The 22,996-nt window shown below is 51.5% G+C and overlaps 3 protein-coding genes across 3 annotated transcripts in view; all 3 read right to left on the bottom strand.

Moving 5' to 3' along the window:
• Positions 1 to 6,570, bottom strand: part of LOC135292214 (zinc finger protein neuro-d4-like) — a gene marked incomplete at its 3' end in the record, with an annotated part of 33,262 nt that extends 26,692 nt beyond the window's left edge. Inside the window, exon 1 of the mRNA XM_064406436.1 lies at positions 6,093 to 6,570. Coding sequence (XP_064262506.1) covers positions 6,093 to 6,124 — 32 coding nt within the window. The remainder of the gene's footprint in view (positions 1 to 6,092) is intronic.
• On the bottom strand, positions 1,327 to 5,599 carry LOC135292212 (cell surface glycoprotein 1-like). Its single transcript, XM_064406434.1, has 2 exons — positions 5,474 to 5,599; positions 1,327 to 3,503 (listed from the first exon to the last, which is right to left on the bottom strand). Exons 1-2 carry the CDS (start codon positions 5,597 to 5,599, stop codon positions 1,476 to 1,478), a joined length of 2,154 nt encoding a protein of 717 aa, XP_064262504.1. The 3' UTR covers positions 1,327 to 1,475.
• A 4,565-nt stretch (positions 6,571 to 11,135) lies between the features above and the next one.
• Positions 11,136 to 22,450, bottom strand: LOC135292213 (atypical kinase COQ8B, mitochondrial-like). Its single transcript, XM_064406435.1, has 5 exons — positions 22,221 to 22,450; positions 18,721 to 18,828; positions 16,679 to 16,744; positions 14,466 to 14,552; positions 11,136 to 11,563 (listed from the first exon to the last, which is right to left on the bottom strand). Exons 3-5 carry the CDS (start codon positions 16,742 to 16,744, stop codon positions 11,189 to 11,191), a joined length of 528 nt encoding a protein of 175 aa, XP_064262505.1. The 5' UTR covers positions 18,721 to 18,828; positions 22,221 to 22,450; the 3' UTR covers positions 11,136 to 11,188.
• Between the last annotated feature and the right edge of the window lie 546 nt (positions 22,451 to 22,996).

Below are 22,996 nucleotides of genomic sequence, written 5' to 3'. Positions count from 1 at the left end.
AGACCGGAACCGGGACTGGGATCGGAACCGGGACTGGACCCAGAATTGGGATTGGAACTGGGATTGGGACTGGGAGTGAGATTAGGACAGAGACCGGGATCAGAACTGGCATTGGGACCGGGACTGGGACCAGGATTGGGACCAAGATTGGGACAGACTGAGACTGGAACCGGGATTGGGATTGGAACTGGGATTGGGATTGGAACTGGGATCGGAACTGGGACTGAGACAGGGATTTGGACCTGGACCAAGACTGGAACTGGGATTGGGACCAAGATTGGGACTGGGACTGGGACTGGAACCAGAATTGGGATTGGAACTGGGATCAAAACTGGGATTGGGACAGAGACTGAGACTGGAACCGGGATTGGGACCAGAACCGGAATTGGGACTGGGATTACGACCTAGATTAGGACAGAGACTGAGACTGGGACCGAGACTGGGATCAGAACTGGGACCAGAATTTGGACCTGGACCAAGACTGGAACTGGGATCAGGACCAAGATCGGGACTGGGATTGGAACTGGGATTGGAACTGGGACTGAGACAGGGATTTGGACCAGGACCAAGACTGGAACTGGGATCAGGACCAAGACCGGGACTGGGATTGGAACCAGAACCGGGACTGGGACCGAGACTGGGATCAGAATTGGGACTGGACCCAGAACTGGGACCAGACCTGGGACTGGGACCAGGATTGGGACCGAGATTAGGACAGAGAATGAGACTGGAACAGGGATTGGGATTGGAACAGGGATTGGGACTGGGAGTGAGATTAGGACAGAGACCGGAATCAGAACCGGTACTGGGACCGGGACTGGGACCAGGATTGGGACAGACTGAGACCGGAACCGGGACTGGGATCGGAACCGGGACTGGGACTGGGACCGAGACCAGGATCAGAACCAGGACTGGACCTGGGATTGGGACCGGGACTAGGATTGGGACTGGGACTGGGACCAGGATTGGGACCTGGACCAAGACTGGAACCGGGACTGGGACCAGGATTGGGACTGGAACCGGGACTGGGACCAAGATTGAGACTGGGATTGGAACCGGAACCAGGATTGGGACCGAGACCGGGATCAGAGCTGGGACTGGGACTGGGATTGGGACCGAGATTAGGACAGAGAATGAGACTGGAACCTGGATTGGGATCAAAACTGGGATTGGGACCAGGATTCGGACAGAGACTGAGACTGGAACTGGGACTGGGATCGGAACCGGTACTGGGATTGGGATTGGAACCGGGATTGGGATTGGGACTGGGATCAGAACTGGGACTGGGACCAGAATTTGGACAAGGACCAAGACTGGAACCAGGATTAGGACCCAGATTGAGACTGGGACTGGGATTGGAACAAGGACTGGGACCGAGACTGGGATCAGAACCGGGACTGGAACCAGGACCGGGTCTGGGACTGGGACAGGGATCGGGACCAGGACTGGGATTGGGACCAAGATTGGGACTGGGATTAGGACCAAAACTGGAACCAGAATTGGGACCGGGACCAGGTTGGAACTGGGATTGAGACTGAGACCAGGATGGGAACCGAGACCGGGATGGGGATTGGGATCGGGACTGAGACTGAGACCAGGATCAGCAGTGAGATCAGAACTGAGACTGGGATCAGAACCGGGATTGATACTGAGACCAAGACCGAGATCAGAACCAGAGTCGTAACTGGGACTGGGAGCAGGACTGGGACTGAGACGGGGACTGGGCTCAGAACCGGGACCGGGATCAGGATCAGAATCAGAACCGAGACGGGGCTGGGATTGGAACTGAGATCAGAACCGGGATGGGGACTGGAATGGGAACTGGCACCGGGACCGGGGTCAGAACCGGGACTGGGATCAGGATCAGAACTGGGGCTGGGATCAGAACCAGGACTGGGATCAGAACCGGGGCTGGGATCAGAGCTGGGGCTGGGATCAGAACCGGGACTGGGATCAGGATCAGAACTGGGGCTGGGATCAGAACTGGGACTGGGATCAGAACTGGGACTGGGATCAGAACTGGGACAGGGATCAGAGCTGGGACAGGGATCGGGATCAGAACCGGAACTGGGATCAGAACCAGGACTGGGATCAGAACCGGGGCTGGGATCGGGATCAGAACCGGAACTGGGATCGGGATCAGAACCGGAACTGGGATCAGAACCAGGACTGGGATCAGAACTGGGACTGGGATCGGGATCAGAACCGGAACTGGGATCGGGATCAGAACCGGAACTGGGATCAGAACCAGGACTGGGATCAGAACTGGGACTGGGATCGGGATCAGAACCGGAACTGGGATCAGAACCGGGACTGGGATCAGAACCGGGGCTGGGATCGGGATCAGAACCGGAACTGGGATCAGAACCGGGACTGGGATCAGGATCAGAACTGGGGCTGGGATCAGAACCAGGACTGGGATCAGAACCAGGACTGGGATCAGAACTGGGACTGGGATCGGGATCAGAACCGGAACTGGGATCAGAACCAGGACTGGGATCAGAACTGGGATCGGGATCAGGATCAGAACCAGGACTGGGATCAGAACCGGGGCTGGGATCAGAACTGGGATCGGGATCAGAACCGGAACTGGGATCAGAACCAGGACTGGGATCAGAACCGGGGCTGGGATCGGGATCAGAACCAGAACTGGGATCAGAACCGGGGCTGGGATCAGAGCTGGGACAGGGATCAGGATCAGAACCAGGACTGGGATCAGAACTGGGACTGGGATCGGGATCAGAACCGGAACTGGGATCAGAACCAGGACTGGGATCAGAACCGGGAATGGGATCAGAACCGGAACTGGGATCAGAACCGGGGCTGGGATCAGAACTGGGATCGGGATCAGAACCGGAACTGGGATCAGAACCAGGACTGGGATCAGAACCGGGGCTGGGATCGGGATCAGAACCGGGGCTGGGATCAGAACTGGGACCGGGATCAGAACCGGGGCTGGGATCAGAAATGGGACTGGGATCAGAACCGGGACTGGGATTGGAACTGGGACTGGGATTGGAACTGGGACTGGGATCGGGATCAGGACCAGGAGCAGGATCAGAACCAGCACTGGGACCAGGACCAGGACTGGGATGGGGCGAAGATTTGGAACGGGATGGGGCCGGGATGGGGACTGGAATCAGAACCGGGACTGGGACTGGGATTGGAATCGGAACCGGGATCGGGACCGGGACTGACACCGGGATTGGAATCAGAACCGGGACTGGAATCAGAACTGGGACTGGGACTGGGATTGGGACTGGGACCAGGATCAGAACCGGAATTGGGACTGGAGGGAATGGAAGTTCCTGGTCAGAACCGGGATTGGGACCCAAATCAGAAATGGGATTGGGACAGGGATCAGAGCCGGGATTGGGACTGGGATCAGAGCCGGGATTGGGACAGGGATCAGAACTGGGATTGGGACTGGGATCAGAGCCGGGATTGGGACTGGGATCGGGATCGGAACCATGATCAGAACCAGAACTGGGACTGGGATCGGACTGGGGTCAGAACCGGGATCGGACTGGGATTGGACAGGGGTTAGAACCGGGATCAGAACCGGGACTGAGGCCAGGATTGGGACTGGGATTGGGATTGCGGCTGGGACTGGGACCAGGACCAGGATTGGGATCAGGACCGGGACTGCGGCCTCATCCCCGCCAGTACCGGGGGTCCCCCAAGGTAAATCCCCTTGTGCCGGTACCGGGACCCCACTACTGGGACCCCACCCCCCCCAGTACAACCCAGCCGGTACCGGGACCCCATCCTGGGACCCCCATCCCTGCCGGTACCAGGACCCCAACCCGGGACCCCCATCCCTGCCGGTACCAGGACCCCAACCCCATGATCCCCATCCCCACCGGTAGCGGGACCCCAACCCGGGACCCCCATCCCCACCAGTACCGGGACCCCAACCCAGGTGGGACCGGGACCCATCCCGGGACCCCCATCCCCACCAGTACCAGGACCCCAACCCGGGACCCCAATCCCTGCCGGTACCAGGACCCCAACCCCATGATCCTCATCCCCACCGGTAGCGGGACCCCAACCCCAGGACCCCCACCGGTACCGGGACCTCCAACTCCAGGATCCCCATCCCCACCAGTACTGGGATTCCATCCCATGATCTCCATCCCCACCGGTACCGGGACCTCCAACCCTGGGACCCCAACTTGTGATCTCCATCCCCACCGGTACCGGGACCCCATCCCGGGACCCCCATCCCTGCCGGTACCAGGACCCCAACCCCAGGATCTTCATCCCAGCCGGTACCAGGACCCCAACCCCAGGATCTTCATCCCAGCCGGTACCAGAACCCATCCCGGGATCTCCATCCCCACCGGTACCGGGACCTCCAACCCTGGGACCCCATCCCGGGACCCCCATCCCAGCCGGTACCAGAACCCATCCCGGGATCTCCATCCCCACCGGTACCGGGACCTCCAACCCTGGGACCCCATCCTGGGACCCCCATCCCAGCCGGTACCAGAACCCATCCCGGGATCTCCATCCCCACCGGTACTGGGACCCTAACCCGGGACCCCCATCCCTGCCGGTACCGGGACCCCATCCCAGGTGGTACCAGGACCCCAACCCCAGGATCTCCATCCCAGCCGGTACCGGGACCCCAACCCGGGACCCCAAACCCTGCCAGTACCGGGACCCCAACCCCGGGACCCCCATCCCCACCGGTACCAGGACCCCAACCCGGGACCCCAATCCCTGCCGGTACCAGGACCCCAACCCCATGATCCCCATCCCCACCGGTACCGGGACCCCAACCCGGGACCCCCATCCCCACCGGTACCGGGACCCCATCCCAGGTGGTACCGGGACCCCAACCCCGGGATCTCCATCCCCACCGGTACCGGGACCTCCAACCCCGGGACCCCCATCCCTGCCGGGTCCTTCCCCGCCGGTACCGGAGCTCCAGTCCCGCCGTGTCCCTCCCCGCCGGTACCGGTGGGTCCCGCCCCAGCAGAGCCACGGCTCCGTTTCCGCCGGTACCGGCGGCTCCATCCCCGCCCGAACCGGGGGCTCCATCTCCGCCGGTACCGGGGGTCTCTCCCGCCCGAACCGGGGGCTCATCCCCGCCGGTACCGGGGGTCCCTCCTGCCCGAACCGGGGGCTCCATCCCCGCCGGTACCGGGGGTCTCTCCCGCCCGAACCGGGGGCTCATCCCCGCCGGTACCGGGGGTCCCTCCTGCCCGAACCGGGGGTCTCTCCCGCCCGAACCGGGGGCTCCATCCCCACCGGCTCCCTCCCGGTGTCGGTACCGGGGGCTCCATCCCCGCCGGTACCGGGTCCATCCCCGCCGGTACCGGGGGCTCCATCCCCGCCGGTACCGGGGGCTCCATCCCCGCCGGTACCGGAGCCTTCATCCCCGCCGGGTCCATCCCCGCCCCTACCGGGTCCCCCACCCTCACCGGGTCCATCCCCGCCGGTACCGGGGTTCCCTCCCTGCCGGTACCGGCACCTCCACCTCCGCCAGGTCCCTCCCTGCCGGTCCCGGTGCCGGTACCGAACCTCCATCCCCTCCTATCACCGGTACCGGGGGTCTCCATCCCCAGCCGGTGCCGCTCTCGGGGGTCTCCATCCCCTCTATTCCCGGTACCGGAGCCCCCATCCCCTCTCGGTGCCGCTACCGGGGGTCTCCATCCCCTCTATTCCCGGTACCGGGGGTCTCCATCCCCTCCTATCACCGGTACCGGGGGTCTCCATCCCCTCCCGGTGCCGCTCCCGGGGGTCTCCATCCCTCCCGGTGCCGGTACTGGAGCCCCATCCCCTCTATTCCCGGTACCGGGGGTCTCCATCCCTCCCGGTGCCGGTACCGGAGCCCCCATCCCCTCCCTGTCCCGCTCCCGGGGGTCTCCATCCCCTCCCGGTCCCGGTCCCGGGGGTCTCCATCCCCTCCCGGTCCCGGTCCCGGGGGTCTCCATCCCCTCCCGGTGCCGCTCCCGGGGGTCTCCACGCCGCCCCCCGCCCGTGCCGTGCCCCGCGGGGCTCGGGGGGGGCCCTGCCCGGTGCCGGGGCGGTCCCGGGGCGGTGCCGCCGGTGCCGCCCGGAGCCCCCCCGAGCCCCCCACTCACCATTTGAGGGGTTTGTGCAGAGCCGTGGCCATTTTGCGCCGCCGGGGCCGCTCGGCGCTCGGGGAGGGGGCGGCGGGGCTCGGCCCCCCCTCCCCTCCCCCGCTGCCCTCCCCCGCTCCCCCCGAGCCCCCCGGGGCCGCTGCCGAGCCCGCCGGGACCCCCGCCCCCCCCCCGCGCTCCCGGAGCCCCCCGGTACCGGGGAGGGGGGAGGGGAGGGGGAGCGCGGGGGGGAAATGGGGGAGCGGCGGCGGGACTACAACTCCCGGCGTGCCCCGCGCGGCGCTGATTGGGCGAGCCGCGCGTCAATCATGGCTGAGGGGCGGGGCTAAAGGGGGGCGGGGCTGCCTGCTGTCACCGCGGTGGGCGGGGGGAGGGAGCCCCGAAATCGCCCCAAAAATCCCCAAAATTTCCGGGAAATCGCCCCAGAATTGTCCTAAATCTCCTCGGGAGCGCAGCGGGATGGTCTGAGCCACCGGAAATGACCAAATTGCCCCCAAATCCCCCCCGGAATCGCCCCGAAAAATCCCTAAAATTCAATAAAATCACCCCAAAATTTAACAAAAAAAAATCCTAAAAATCCCCCCGGAACCCAAACGGGAGAGCGCCCAGCGATGTGACAGCGCGAAATGGCCAAATTCCCCCAAAATCCCCCCAAAATCATCCCCAAAATCCCCTAAAATCCCCTAAAATAGAAAAAAAAAACCCCAAAATCACCCCAAAATCCCCTGAAATCACCCCAAATCCCCCCAAAATCCCCTCAAAATCACCCCGAATTCACCCAAAATTCCCCCAAATCCCCCCCCCCTAGAATTCCAGGGAGACCCTCAAGAGGTCAAACCCACCCAAGACCCCCAAATTTCCCCCAAATCCTCCCCAAAATCCCCTCATGGACCCTCCCAGACCCCCAAAATCTCCAAAATCCCCCCAAATTCCCCAAAATCACCCCAAAAGAGCACCCAAATCCCCAAATTCCCCCCAAAATCTCCTTGAATCTCCCACAAACCTCCCTTGAATCCCCAAATTCCCAAAAATTGCATCAAAATCTCCCAAAATTCCACCCACGATCCCCCAAAATCCCCCAGAGACGCCCCCGAAATCCAAAAAAATCCAAAATTCCCCCCAAATTCCGTCTAAATCTCCCCCATGTCCCCAAAATTTCCCCAAATATCCCCAAAATTCCCCCAAAATCCCTCCAAATTCCCCCAAAATTCCCCAAACCTCCTCAAATCCCCCCAAATTACCCAAATTCTTTCCAAAATTCCCCAAAATTCCCCTAAAATGCTCCAAATTCCCCCAATCTCCCCAAAATCCCAAATATTCCCCCCAAAATCCCCCAATTCTCCTCACAGACCCCCAAAACATTAAAATTCCCCCCAAATTCCCCCAAATCTTCCCAAAATCCCCCAAAATTCCCACAAATCCCCCCAAAATTCCCTCTAAATCCCCCAAAATCCCACAAATCTCCCAAAAAATTCCCAAAAATCCCTCAAAATGTCCAAAAATTCCCCCCAAAAATCCCTCAAATCTCCTCACAGACCCCGCAAAACCCCAAAATCCCCCCAAATTCTCCGAAATCCTCCCAAATCTCCCCAAAATCCGAGAAAGTCCCCAAAATTCCCCCCAAAACCCCAAAATTCCTCCAGAATCCCCCCGAATTTCCCACAAATCTCCCCAAAATCTCTAAAAATTCCCCCAAATTACCCCCAAATCTGCCCAAAATTCAAAAAATCCCCTCAAAATCCCCCAATTCTCCTCACAGACCCCCCCCAACATTAAAATTCCCCCAAATTCCCCCAAATCTCCCCCCAAAATTCCCACAAATCCCCCCAAAATTCTCTCCTAATCTCCCCAAAATCCCCAAATCTCCCAAAAAATTCCCAAAAATCCCTCCAAATCCCCCCAAAATCTGCCCAAAAAATTCCAAAAAATCCCCCAAAATCCCCCAAATCTCCTCACAGACCCCCCCAAAACCACAAAATCTCCCAAAATTCCCCAAATCTCCCCCAAAACCCCAAATTTCCCCCAAATCCCCCAAAATTCCCTCTAAATCCCACAAATCTAAAAAAAAAAAATCCCAAAAATCCCTCCAAATCTCCCCAAAATCCCCAAAAATTCCAAAAAATCCCCGAAAATCCCCCGAATCTCCCAAAAAATTCCCAAAAATCCCTCCAAACCTCCCCCCAAATCTCCCAAAAAATTCCAAAAAATCCCCGAAAATCCCCCAAATCTCCCAAAAAATTCCCCAAAATCCCTCCAAACCTCCCCAAAATCTCCCAAAAAATTCCAAAAAATCCCCGAAAATCCCCCGAAATCTCCCAAAAAATTCCCAAAAATCCCTCAAAATCTCCCCAAAATCCCCCCAAACCTCCCCGAAATTTCCCCCAAAACCCCAAAATTCCTCCAGAATTCCCCCGAATTTCCCACAAATCTCCCCAAAATTCCCCAAAATTCCCAAAATATGTCCCAAAATCCCCCCAAAATTCCCCAAAATTCCCCAAAATTCCCAAAATCCCCCGAAATCCCCAAAATGCCCCAAAATGCCCCAAACCCCCCCGGTTTTTCTCCCCCGGCGGCCGCGGCCCCTTTAAGGGGGGGAGGGGCGCGGTTCCCATGGCAACGGCGGGGCCGGGGGGGGCGGGGAAAACGGGAGAAAAAACCGGGAATTTGGGAAAAACCGGGGGGAAAATGGGGAAAATGAGGCAGAAAAAACGGGAATTTGGGAAAAATCAGGGGAAAAATAACGGGAATTTGGGGGAAAACACGGGAAAAATGGGGAAAAAATCCGGGAATTTGGGAAGAAAATCCAGGAATTTGGGGGAAAAAATGGCAAAAAAAAGGGGAGACCCTGGGAATTTGGGGAGAAAAAATGGGAATTTGGGGGGAAAATGGGGAAAAACAGGAAATTGGGGAAAAAAAATCTGGGAATCTGGGCAAAAGGGGGTGAAAAAATGGGAAAAATGAGGGGGAAAACTCCGGGAATTTGGGAAAAACGGGGGGCAAAACGGGAATTTGGGGAGAAAAATGGAATTTGGGGAAAAAATGGGGGAAAAATCCAGGAATTTGGGGGGAAAATGGGAAAAAAACAGCAAAGAAATGGGGAAAACCGGAATTTGGGGAGAAAAAACGGGAATTTGTGGGGGAAAAATCCGGGAATTTGGGAAAAAAATCCGCTAATTTGGGGAAAAAAATGGGAAAAAACCCGGGAAAACTGGGAAGAAATCAGGGAATTTGGGAAAAACGGGGAATCTGGTGGGGAAATGGGGAAAAAAACAGGAAAAATGGGGAAAACCCAGGAATTTGGGGAAAAAACAGGAAAATACAGGAAAAATGGGAAAAAAATCCAGAAATTTTGGGAAAAAATGGTAAAAACCCTGAAAAAAACAGGGAAAAAAACCGGGAATTTGGGGGAAAAATGGGAATTTGAGGGAGAAAATGGGGAAAAAACAGGAAAAATGGGGAAAAATCCAAGAATTTGGGGAAAAATGGTTAAAACCCAGGAAAAATGGAAAAACAATGGGAAAAAACTGTGACTTTGGGGGAAGAAACAGGGAATTTGGGGAAAAAACTGGGAATTTGGGGGAAAAATGGGAAGACCCAGGAAAAACAGGAAAAAAATCCGGGAATTTGGGGAAAAAAACTGGAAAAACCCAAGAAAAATGGGGAGGAAATCCAGGAATTTGGGAAAAACGAGGCGAAAAAATGGGGAAAAACGGCAAAAAAGTCCGGGAATTTGGGGGGAAATGGGAATTTGGGAAAAACAGGAAAAAGACACCTGGGTACTTTAGAAAAACTGGAATAAAAACGGGAATTTGGGGAAAAACCTGGGAGGAATGGGGGAAAAAATCTGAGAATTTGGAAAAACCGGGGAAAAATGGGAAAAAAGGTGGGAAAAATCTGGGAATTTGGGAAAAACTGGATAAAAAAATTGGAATTTGGGGAAAAAATGGGGGGGAAGTAGGGAAAAAACCCGGGAATTTTGGGGTGAAGAAATGGGAATTTGGGGGAAAAAATGGGGAAGGCCCCTAGGAATTTGGGGAAAATTTAGAAAAATCTGTGAATTTGGGGAAAAGCGGGGGAAAAATTGGGAATTTGGGGGAAAATGCAGAAATTTGTGGGGGGGGAAACTGGGAATTTGGGGGAAAACTGGGGAGAATTTAGGGAAAAAAAATCAGGCATTTAGGAAAAATGTGAAAAAAAACGGAAATAGGGAAGAAACCCTGGAATTTGGGGAAAAAAAATGGGGAAAATTGGGGGAAAAATTGAGAATTTGGGGAAAAAAACCCCAAAAATCAGGACCCCAAAACCCAGACCCAGGCGGATTTTGGGCTCAAACCCCATTTTTTGGGACCCCTCCCTGGGTTTTTGGGGTCGCCCCACCCCAAATTCACTCCGAACCCCCCAAACCTCCCCCTCCCCAAATCCAGAACCCCCCAAAAGCCAGAACCCCAAACCCAAGACCCCAAAAACCCAGAACCCCCCAAATATCTGAACCCCAAAACCCAAACCCAGGCGGATTTTGGGCTCAAACCCCCGTTTTTGGGACCCCTCCATAGGGGTTTTTGGGGTCCCCCCACCCCAAATTCACTCTGAACCCCCCAAACCTCCCCCTCCCCAATCCAGAACCCCCAAAATCAAGACCCCAAACCCAAACTCAAGACCCCAGACCCATTTTTGTCTCAAACCCCCTTTATTGTGCGGGGCTCCGCTCTCCCCGGCCCGGGGGGGCTCTCCCGGATCTCGGGGCTCCCCCCGCGGCTTTTGGGGTCCCCCCACCCCAAATTCACTCCGAACCCACCAAATCTCCCCCTCCCCAATCCCAGAACCCCCAAAATCAAGACCCCAAACCCAAGAACCCCCAAAACCCCAAAAATCGGGACCCCACAACCCAAACCCAGGCGGATTTTGGGCTCAAATCCCCCTTTTTTGGGACCCCTCCCTCCAGAGATTCCCCGAGTTTTGGGGTTCCCCCCACCCCAAATTCACTCCGAACCCCCCAAACCTCCCCCTCCCAAAACCCAGAACCCCCAAAATCAAGACCCCAAACCCAAACTCAAGACCCCAGACCCAAACTCAAGACCCCAGACCCATTTTTGGGTTCAACCCCCCTTTATTGTGCGGGGCTCCCCTCTGCCCCAGCCCGGGGGGGCTCTCCCGGATCTCGGGGCTCCCCCCGCGGCTTTTTGGGGTCCCCCCGGTTTTTGGGGTCCCAGTAGTGGCGGGTAGAGGCGCAGGAAGAGGCGGCGGCAGCGCACGCGCCCCCCGAGGTGGGCGCAGGCCAGGAAGACCCCCCCCAGCTTGCGGTGCAGGGCGTAGCTGGGCGCGGGCGGGGGGCACAGGCGGCCCCCCAGGAGCTGGGGGAGCAGCCCCCGCACCCCCCGCGCCGTGCCCTGCGCCCCGAAATCGAAGGGTTGGGGACCCCAGAAGGGCTCCCCCAGCAGCAGCACGGCCCGCACGTGGAGAGACTCCATGGACTGGGTTTGGGGGGAAAAACGGGGAATTCGGGTCAGGGGGGAGAATCACAAAGTTGGGGGGAAAAACCCCAAAACTGGGGGGGAAAAACCCCAAAATTGGGGGGGGGAAAAACCCCCAAAATTAGGGGGAAAAGGGCAAAATTGGGGGGGAAAAACCCCAAAATTGGGGTGACGGGACCCCAAAATTGGGGGAAAAAAACTCAGAACAAAAAAACCCCAAAATTGGGGGGAAAAAAACCCAAAATTAGAACAAAAAAACCCCAAAACTGGGAGGGAAAACCCCCAAAATTTGGGTAATGGAAAAAAACCCAAAACTGGGGTAATGGGACCCCAAAATTGTAGGAAAGAAACCCAAAATTAGGACAAGAAAACCCCAAAATTGGGGGGGGGAACCCCAGAATTTGGGGTGCAGGGCCCGCACGTGGAGGGACTCCATGGACTGGGGTTTGGGGGGAAAAACGGGGAATTCGGGTCAGGGGGGAGTTGGAGGGAAAAATCACAAAATTGGAGGGGAAAAACCTTAAAATTGTGGGAAAAACCCCAAAATTGGGGGGAGAAACCCTGAAATTGGAGGGAAAACACCCAAAATTGGAGGGGAAAAAAGTCAAAATTGGGGGGAAAAGGGGAAATGTGGGGGAAAAACCCCAAAATGGGAGGGGAAAAAACCCAAAATTGGGTTGATGGGACCCCAAAATTGGGGGGAAAAAACCCCAAAATTAGAACAAAAAAACCCCAAAATTGGGAGGGAAAATACCCAAAATTGGGGTAATGGAAAAAACCCAAATTGGGGTAACGGGACCCCAAAATTGGGGGGAAAAAACCCAAAATTAGGACAAGAAACCCCAAAAATGAGAGGGAAAAAACGCCAAAATTGGGGTGATGGGACCCCAAAATTGGGGGGAAACCACCCAAAATTGGAGGGGAAACCCAAAACTGGGGGAAAGAGCCCCAAAATTGGAGGGAAAAAACCCAAAATTTGGGTGAAAAGGAAACCCAAAAATAGGGGAACCCTAAAATCGGGGTGAGGAACCCCAAAATTGGGCGAAAAAAACCCAAAATTAAGACAAGAAAAATCCCAAAATTGGGTCGGGGGGAGCCCAAAATTGGGGTGAGGAACCCCAAAAGGAAAAAGCTCCAAAATTGGGGAGAAAGGGGCCTCAAAAATGGGGTTTTTGGTCCCAAAATGGGGGATTTTTGCCCCAAAAACTGGGGGGGTTTGGCCCAAAATTGGAGCGTTTTGCCCCAAAATAGGTGAAGGGGAAAGGACCAAAATTTGGGGGTTTTTTTTTACAAAAAATTGGGTTTTTTTGGCCCCAAAATTGGGGTTTTTGGCTCCAAAATGGGGTTTTTTAGCCACAGAATTTGGGGTTTTTTGGCCCAAAATTGGACGGTTTTGCCCCAAAACAGGGGAAGGAAAAAGCCTCAAAACTGGAGATTTTTTGCCCTAAAATTGGAGGGGTTTTGCCCCAAAATTGGGGTTTTTTCTCCCCAAAACTGGAGATTTTTCCCCCAAAAATTGCGGGTTTTTGTCCCAAAATTGGGGTTCTTAGCCCCAAAATTGGGCTTTTTTTTTTGTCCCATAATTGGAGATTTTTTTGCCCCAAAATTGGAGATTTTTCCCCCCAAATTGGGCTTTTTTAGCCCCAAAACCGCATTTTTTCCCCAAAATTGGGATTTTTTTTGCCCCAAAATTGGCATTTTTTTCCCCAAAATTGGGATTTTTTTCCCCAAAATTGGGAATTTTTTTGCCCCAAAATTGGCATTTTTTTCCCCAAAATTGGGATTTTTTTCTCCAAATTGGTTTTGCCCCAAAATTGGGCTTTTTTAGCACCAAAATTGGGGTTTTTTAGCCCCAAAATTGCATTTTATTTCCTCAAAATTGGAGATTTTTTTGGCCCAAAATCGGAGATTTTCCACCCCAAAGTTGGAGGTTTTTTGCCCCAAAATGGGGTTTTTTTGCCACAAAATTGGGCTTTTTTACCCCCAAAATTGGGGTTTTTTTTGCCCTGAAATTGGGTTTTTTAGCCCCAAAATTGCATTTTATTTCCCAAAATTGGAGATTTTTTTGGCCCAAAATTGGAGATTTTTTTGGCCCAAAATTGGAGATTTTTTTGGCCCAAAATTGGAGATTTTTCACCCCAAAGTTGGAGGTTTTTTAGCCCCAAAATTGGGATTTTTTTGCCCTGAAATTGGGTTTTTAGCCCCAAAATTGCATTTTATTTCCCCAAAATTGGAGTTTTTGCCCCAAAATTGGAGATTTTTTCCTCCAAAACTGGGGGGGGCTTTTGCCCCAAAATTTGAGATTTTTCCCCCAAAAATTAGGGTTCTTAGCCCCAAAATTGGGATTTTGTTTTCCAAAATTGGTATTTTTGCCCCAAAATTGGGGTTTTTACCCCAAACCTGGCATTTTTAGCCCCAAATTTGGGTTTTTTTTGCCCTGAAATTGGGTTTTTTAGTCCCAAAATTGCATTTTATTTCCCCAAAATTGGAGGTTTTGCCCCAAAATTGGAGATTTTTTTGGCCCAAAATTGGAGATTTTTCACCCCAAAGTTGGAGGTTTTTTAGCCGCAAAATTGGGGGTTTTTCTCCCCAAAATTGGGGTTTTTTTCTCCCCCCAAAATGGGGTTTTTTTTCTCCCCCCAAAATGGGGTTTTTTTGCCCCAAAATTGGGGTTTTTTTGCCCCAAAATTTGGCTTTTTTAGCCCCAAAATTGGGGTTTTTTTGCCCTGAACATTGGGTTTTTTAGCCCCAAAATTGCATTTTATTTCCCCAAAATTGGGATTTTTTTTCCCCAAAATTGTTTTTTTTTACCCAAAATTGGTTTTTTTTTGCCCCAAAATTGGTAATTTTTTCCCCAAAATTGATTTTTTTTGCCCCAAATGTTGTTTTTCCCCCCTCTCACCGGGGACTCGAAGCCGGTGAGGAATTTCAGCTCCCGGGACTTGCTCAGGATTTTCTCCTCGTCGCGCTCGGCCGCCGCCCGAATCACCTGCGGCCCCAAAACCCCAACATTTCACCCAAAATTCTGCTTCAAAACTATTTTCTGATTTTTTTTTCATTTTTTTCCATCAAAATTCCCTCAAAATCCGCACGGAAATCGCCCCAAATGCTCTTAAAAATCAAAAAAATCCCACAAAAATCTGCAAAATTCCGGAAGAATCCCAAAGAATTCCCCAAATCTTGCAAAAAATCAAAAAAATTCCCTTAAAATCCACACAGAAATTGCCTTAAGTGCTGTTAAAAACCAAAAAAATGACAGAAAAAATCCACAAAATTTTAAAAGTCACCAAAATTCGATGAAAAATCCATAAAATTAAAAAAAAAAACTCACAAAAAATTCCAGTAAATTCTAGGGAAAAAAAAATGCCGGAGGAAAAAATCCAGAAAATTCAAGAAAAATCCCCCAGAATTCCCCAAATTCCACAAAAATCCCCCCAAAATCCACAAAGAACTCCCAAAATCACAAGAAATTGCTCCAAAATCCACAAAAATCCCCCCAAAAATTCCCCAAAAACTCCCTTCAAAATCCCCCCAAAAAATCCCATAAAATCCCCAAAACTCCTCCCAAAATTCCCCAAAAATTCACAAAAATCCCCAAAATTTCCCCAAATTCCCCATTTTTTCTCCAATTTTCCCCCATTTTCACCATTTTTTCTCCATTTTTCCCATTTTTTCCTTTTTTCCCCCCATTTTCTCCCAAGTTTTCCCTTTTTCCCCATTTTTTCCCATTTTCCCCATTTTTTTCTCCAATTTTCCCCCATTTTTCCCAGTTTTTTTACCATTTCCCCCCTTTTTCCCCATATTTTCCTGATTTTTTTCCCATTTTTCTCCAATTTTTTCCCATTTTTCCCTTTGTTTCTTCCCATTTCTTCCCATTTTCCCTCATTTTTCCCATTTGTTTCCCCATTTCCCCCCATTTTTCCCCAATTTTCCCAAGTTTTTCCCCTTTTTTCCCCTCATTTTCCAATTTTTTCCCATTTTCCCATTTTTCCCTTTTTCCCCACTTCCCCCCCCTTTTTCCCCCATTTTTCCCATTTCTCCCCCAATTTTTCCCAGTTTTCCCCCCATTTTTCTCCAATTTTTCCCCATTTTTCCCCATTTCCCCCAATTTTCCCCATTTTTCCCCATTTTCCTCCCTTTTTTCCCCATATTTTCCCCATTTTTTCCCTATTTCCCCCAATTTTTCCCCATTTTCCCCCCATTTTTTCAATTTTTCCCCATTTTCCCCCAATTTTTCCCTTTTTCCCCCATTTTTCCCCAATTTTTCCCCATTTTTCCCCATTTTCCCCAATTTTTTCCCATTTTACCCCATTTTTCCCCATTTTCCCCCCATTTTCCCCCAATTTCCCCCATTTTTCCAATTTTTCCCCCATTTTCCCCAATTTTTTCCCATTTTACCCCATTTTTCCCCATTTCCCCCCATTTTTCCCCATTTCCCCAATTTTTCCCCATTTTTCCCCATTTTCCCCAATTTTTCCCCATTTCCCCCATTTTTCCCCATTTTTCCCCATTTCCCCCATTTTCCCCAATTTTTTCCCATTTTACCCCATTTTTCCCCATTTTCCCCATTTTTTCCAATTTTTCCCCATTTTCCCCATTTTTTCCCCATTTCCCCCAATTTTTCCCCATTTTCCTCCCATTTTCCCCCTTTTCCCCCATTTTTTCCCCATTTCCCCCATTTTTCCCCAATTTTTTTCCCATTTTACCCCATTTTTCCCCATTTTCCCCCATTTTTTCCCCTTTCCCCCCCATTTTTTTCCCATCTTCCCCCCATTTTTTCCCCATTTCCCCCATTTTTTCCAATTTTTCCCCATTTCCCCCCAATTTTTTCCCATTTTACCCATTTTTTTCCAATTTTCCCCACATTTTTTCCCCCATTTCCCCCAATTTTTCCCTTTTTTCCCCCCATTTTTTCCCCATTTTCCCCATTTTTTCCCCATTTCCCCCATTTTTTCCAATTTTTCCCCATTTTTCCCCATTTTCCCCAATTTTTTCCCATTTTACCCCATTTTTTCCAATTTTCCCCCCCATTTTTCCCCATTCCCCCCAATTTTTCCCCTTTTCCCCCATTTCCCCCATTTTTCCCATTTCCCCCGGTTTTCCCCCATTCCCCACCTCGATGTACAGATCGGTGAATTCCCTCTCGAAGCTCTGGCACGCCCCGAAATCCAACAGCGTCATCTGGGGGCACAGAAACCCCAAATCAGCAAAAAAAACCCAAAATTCCCTTGAGTTCCCCCAAAATACCCCAAAATTTCCCAAAAAATCCCCTTTAGTTCTCCTAAAATCCCCCAAAATCTCTTTTAATTCCCCAAAATCCCCGAAAAATCCCCAAAAAATCACCTTTAAGTCTCCCAAAATCTTCAAAATTCCCCTTTAATTCCCCTAAAAAACCCAAAAATCCCAAAAAAATCCCCTTTAATTCCCCCAAAATGTCCCCAAAATCCCCTAAAAATCCCCAAAATTCCATTTAACTCCCCTAAAACCCCCTAACCCCCCCTAAACCCCCCAAAATCCCCATTTTTTCCCCCAAATCCCCATTTTTTCTCCCCAAAATTCCCATTTTTCCCCAACATTTCCCACTTTTTCCCCCAAATTCCCACTTTTTTCCCCAAATTCCCATTTTTTATCCCAAATTCCCATTTTTTCCCCAAATGCCCATCTTTTCCCCCAAATTCCCATTTTTCCCCCCAAAATCCCCATTATTTTTTTTTCCCAAACTCCCCATTTTTCCCCCAAACCCCCATTATTTTTCCCAAAATCCCCATTTTTCCCCCCAAAATCCCATTTCTTTTCCCAAACCCCCATTCTTTTTGCCCCAAATCCCCATTTTTCCCCCCAAATTTCCCATTTTTGCCCAAAATCCCCGTTTTCCCCCCATTTCCCCATTTCTTTCCCCAAACCCCCATTCTTTTGCCCAAAATCCCCATTTTTCCCCCAAATCCCCATTTCTTTTCCCAAACCCCCATTTTTTCCCCCCAAAATCCTCATTTTTCCCCCCAAAATCTCCATTATTTTTCCCAAAATCCCTGTTTTTCCCCTCAAAATCCCCTTTAATTCCCCCAAAATCCCCATTTTTCCCCCCAAACTCCCCATTTTTTCCCCCTAAATCCCCATTTCTTTTCCCAAACTCCCATTATTTTTCCCCCAAATCCCCATTTTTCCCCCCAAAATCTCCATTATTTTTTCCCAAATCCCCGTTTTTCCCCCCAAAATCCCCTTTAATTCCCCCAAAATCCCCGTTTTTCCCCCCAAACTCCCCGTTTTTCCCCCCAAAACCCCCAGATTTTGCCCAAAATCCCCGTTTTCCCCCCCCAACCCCATGATTTTGCCCAAACTCCCCGTTTTTCCACCCAAACCCCCATTATTTTTCCCCAAAATCCCCATTTTTCCCCCCAAACTCCCATTTTCCCCCCAACCCCCAGATTTTGCCCAAACTCCCGTTTTGCCCCCAAACTCCCCATTTTTCCCCCAAACCCCCATTATTTTCCCCCAAAATCCCCATTTTTCCCCCCAAATCCCCGTTTTTCCCCCCAAACCGCCCGATTTTGCCCAAACTCCCCGTTTCCCCCCCACCCAGATTTTGCCCAAACTCCCCGTTTTTCCCCCCAAAATCCACATTTCTTTTCCCAAACCCCCATTTTTTCCCCCCAAACTCCCCGTTTTTCCCCCCCACCCCATGATTTTGCCCAAAATCCCCGTTTTTCGCCCCCAAACTCCCATTTTCCCCCCCAAACCCCCAGATTTTGCCCAAAATCCCCATTTCCCCCCCCCCAAAATCCCCATTTCTTTCCAAACCCCCATTTTTTCCCCCGAAACTCCCCGTTTTCCCCCCCAAACCCCCTTCTCTTGCCCAAACTCCCCGTTTCCCCCCCACCCCAGATTTTGCCCAAACTCCCCGTTTTTCCCCCCAAATCCCCATTTCTTTTCCCAAACCCCCATTATTTTTCCCCAAACTCCCCGTTTTTCCCCCCAAACTCCCATTTCCCCCCAACCCCCCATGATTTTGCCCAACCTCCCCGTTTTCCCCCCAACCCCCCCGATTTTGCCCAAACTCCCCGTTTTTCCCCCCAAACTCCCATTTCCCCCCCCACCCCCGATTTTGCCCAAACTCCCCGTTTTTGGCCCCAAAATTCCCATTTTTTCCCCCCGCTCACCGCGTGCCCGCGGGGCTCGTAGAGGAAGTTGGCCCAGTTGGGGTCGCTCTGCACCAGGCGGAACTGGAAGAGCTCCTGCAGGCACAGCCGCAGCAGCTCCGTGCAGATCTGGGCACGAAGGGGTTAAACCGGGCCGGGAAAAACCCAAAAACCCCAAAAAATTAAATTCCTAAAAAACCCCCAAAAAATCCGCTTAAAAAACCCAAAATTCCGCTTAAAAACCCCAAAATTACGCTTAAAAACCCCAAAAATTCCACTTAAAAACCCCCAAAATTCCGTTTTAAAAACCCCAAAATTCCGTTAAAAAACCCCAAAATCCCCGTAAAATCCCCCCAAAACCCCCCCTAAATCCCCCCAAAACTCCCCAAAATTCCCCAAAAATCCCCCCTAAATCCCCCAAAACCCCCTCAAAATCCCCCCAAAACCCCCAAATCACCCCAAAATTCCCCCTGAAATCTCCAAAAAAAACTCACAAAAAAATCCCCAAACCCCCCCAAATCCCCCAAAAATCCCCTCAACCTCCCCAAACCCCCCCAAAACTCCCAAAATCCCCCCCAAATTCCCAAAATTCCCCCAAAATTCCCCTTAAATCCCCCAAACCCCCCTCAAAAATCCCCCAAAAATCCCAAAATCCCCCAACCCCCCCCTCAAAACCCCTCCAAACTCCCCCTAAATCCCCCAAAAACTCCCAAAAAATTCCAAAACCCCCCCAAAATCCCCCTAAATCACCCCAAAGTCCCCCAAAATTCCCAAAAACTCCCAAATCCCCCCAAAAAATCCCCCCAAATCCCCCAAAAATTCAAAAAAATCCCCCAAAAGCCCCCTAAATCTCCCCTAAAATCCCAAAAATCCCCCCAAAAATCCCCGAATCGCCCCAAGACCCCCCCAAACCCCCAAAATCCCCCCAAAACCCCCAAATCACCCCAAAATTCCCCCTGAAATCTCCCAAAAAAACTCCCAAAAAAATCCCCAAACCCCCCCTAAATCCCCCACCCCCCCAAAACTCCCAAAATCCCCCTCAAATCCCCCCAAAAACTAAAAAAATCCCCGAAAATCGCCCCAAAACCCCCTCAAATCCCCCCAAATCCCCCAAAAAGTCCCGAAATCCCCGCAAAAATTAAAAAATGCCCCAAAATCTCTCCCAAACCCCCCAAAATCCACCCTAAAATCCCCCAAAATCCCCCCAAATCCCCCCAAACCCCCCTCAAAAATCCCCCCAAAAATTAAAAAAAATCCCCCAAAATCCCCCCAAAAACTCAAAAAATCCCCAAAAATCTCCCCAAAACCCCCTCAAATCCCCCCAAACCCCCCCAAAACTCCCAAAATCCCCCAAGACCCCCCAAAATCCCCCCAAAAATCCCCCCAAATCCCCCTTAAATCCCCTCAAAACCCCCCCAAAATCCCCCCAAATGCCCCTGAAAACTCCCAAAAAATCCCAAAAACCCCCCAAACCCCCCTCAAATGCCCCCAAAATTCCCCCAAAAGTCCCCCCAAAAATTAAAAAAAATCCCCCAAAATCTCTCCCAAACCCCACAAAACCCCTCAAAATCCCCCCCAAAATCCCCAAAAATCCCCACAAAACCCCCCCAAAATCCCAAAATCCCCCCAAAATCCCCCTCAAATCCCCCCAAAAATCCCCCTAAAATCCCCTCAAAACCCCCCCAAACCCCACTAAATCCCCCAAAAAAACTCCCAAAAAATCCCAAATTCCCCCCAAACCCCCCAACCCCCCTAAATCCCCCCAAAATCTCCAAAATCCCCCCAAAAAAATAAAAAAATCCCCCAAAACTCCCAAAATCGCCCAAAATTCCCCGCAAAATCCCCCCAAAATCCCCCCAAAAATTAAAAAAATCCCCCAAAAATCCCCCCAAAAATTAAAAAAATCCCCCAAAATCCCCCAAAAATCCCCAAAAATCCCCCAACCCCCCCCAAAATCCCAAAATAAATCCTCCCAAAAATCCCAAAATCCCCCAAAATCCCAAATCCCCCTCAAATCCCCCCAAAAATCACCGCAAAAATTAAAAAAACCCCCGAAAATATCTCCCAAACCCCCCAAAACCCCCCAAAATCCCCAAAAATCCCCCCAAAACCCCCCCAAAACCCCCAAAATCCCAAAAAAAATCCTCCCAAACCCCCCCAAAATCCCAAATCCCCCCAAAATCCCCCCAAAATCCCCCCAAAATCCCCCCAAAAATTAAAAAAATCCCCCAAAATCTCTCCCAAACCCCCCAAAACCCCCCAAAATCCCCCAAAAACTCCCAAAATCCCCCCAAACCCCCCCATCCCCCCTGAAAAATCTCCCCAAAAATTAAAAAAAATCCCAAATTCCCCACAAAACCCCCCCAAACCCCCCCAAAATCCCCCCAAACCCCCCAAACCCCCCCTAAATCCCCCCAAAATCTCCAAAGTCTCCCCAAAATCCCCCCAAAATCCCCCAAAATCCCCTCAAAACCCCCCCAAACCCCACCTAAATCCCCCCAAAAATAACTCCCAAAAAATCCCAAAATCCCCCCCAAATCCCCCTCAAAACCCCCAAACCCCCCAAAACCTCAAAAGTCCCCCCCAAACCTCCCCTAAATCCCAAGACCCCCTAAATCCCCCTCAATCACCCCAAAAATCCCCCAAAAGTCCCCCAAAAAATCCCAAAAACTCCCAAAATCCCCCCAAAAAATCCCCCCAAACCGCCCCAAAAACCCCAAAATCCCCGCAAAAATCCTCGCAAAAATTAAAAAAATCCCCCCAAATCTCTCCCAAACCCCCCAAAACCCCCAAAATCCCCCCAAACCCCCCCCAAAAATCCCCCCAAAAATTAAAAAAATCCCAAATTCCCCCCAAAACCCCCCCAAAATCCCCCTAAATCCCCAAAACTCCAAAAATCCCCCCAAATCCCCCCAAACCCCCCTCAAAAATCCCCCCAAAAATTAAGAAAATCCCAAAACCCCCCCAAAACCCCCAAAATTCCCCCTAAATCCCCCAAAAATCCCCCCAAAACCCCCCCAAAATCCCAAAATCCCAAAAAAATCCTCCCAAAATCCCAAATCCCCCCCAAATCCCCCTCAAATCCCCCCAAACCCCCCCCAAAAATCCCCCCAAAAATTAAGAAAATCCCAAAATTCCCCCCAAAAATCCCCTTAAATCCCCCAAAATCCCCCCAAAATCCCCCCGAAATCCCCCCAAACTCCAAAAATCCCCCCAAATTCCCCCAAATCCCCCTCAAAACCCCCCCAAACTCCCAAAATCCCCAAAAAAAAATCCTCCCAAAAATCCCAAAATCCCCCAAAACCCCAATTCCTCCTCAAATCCCCCAAAATCCCTCCAAAATCCCCCCAAAAATCCCCGCAAAAATTCAAAAAATCCCCCAAAATCTCTCCCAAAACCCCTCAAAAGCGCCCAAAATTCCCCCAAAAATCCCCAAAAATCCCCCCAAAAATTAAAAAAATCCCAAAACCCCCCAAACCCCCCAAACCCCCCAAAAACCCCCCCAAATTTCGGGGTCCCACCTGGTCGCGCCGCTCCTGGGGGAGGCTCCGGCAGCGCTCCAGGGGCTCGCCCCGCCCCCACTCGGTGCAGAGCACGCGGCGCGAGCTCAGCTCGGGCACCACCCCCGGCACCGCGGAAAAAGGGGTCCGAGCCCAGCAGGGACCTGCAACATCCCAAAAAATCCCAAATCCTAAAAAATCCCAAAATTCCGGTGAAAACCCCAAAAAAATCCCATTCAATATGGCGGAAATCCGGCCAGAAATGGGGAAAAACGTCAAAAAGGGCAGAAATTGCCCCAAAATCCCTCCGAGAAAAAGGATTCCGAGCCCAGGAGGGATCAGGGAAATCCCAAAAATCCCAAATCCCAAAAAATCCCAAACCCAAATCCCAAAAAATCCCAAAATTTCCAGTGAAAACCCCAAAAAAAATCCCATTAACTATGGCGGAAATCCGGCCAGAAATGGGGAAAAAGTCAAAAATTGACCCAAAATCCCTCCAGGAAAAGGATTCCGAGCCCAGGAGGGATCAGGGAAATCCCAAAAATCCCAAATCCCAAAAAATCCCAAACCTAAATCCCAAAAAATCCCAAAAATTCCTGTAAAAATCCCAAAAAATTCCCATTGAATATGGCGGAAATCCGGCCAGAAATGGCAAAAAGGGCAAAAATTGCCCCAAAATCCCTCCCAGGAAAAGGGGTCGGAGCCCAGCAGGGACCTGGAAATCCCAAAAATCCCAAATCCCCAAAAATCCCAAAAATTCCAGGGAAAATCCCCAAAGAATTCCCATTCAATATGGC

The sequence above is a fragment of the Passer domesticus genome, unplaced genomic scaffold, assembly GCF_036417665.1.
Source record: "Passer domesticus isolate bPasDom1 unplaced genomic scaffold, bPasDom1.hap1 HAP1_SCAFFOLD_234, whole genome shotgun sequence".
Lineage (NCBI taxonomy): Eukaryota > Metazoa > Chordata > Aves > Passeriformes > Passeridae > Passer > Passer domesticus.
The sequence above is the reverse complement of the archived record's forward strand: the minus strand, read 5'-3'. Positions and strand labels throughout refer to the sequence as shown.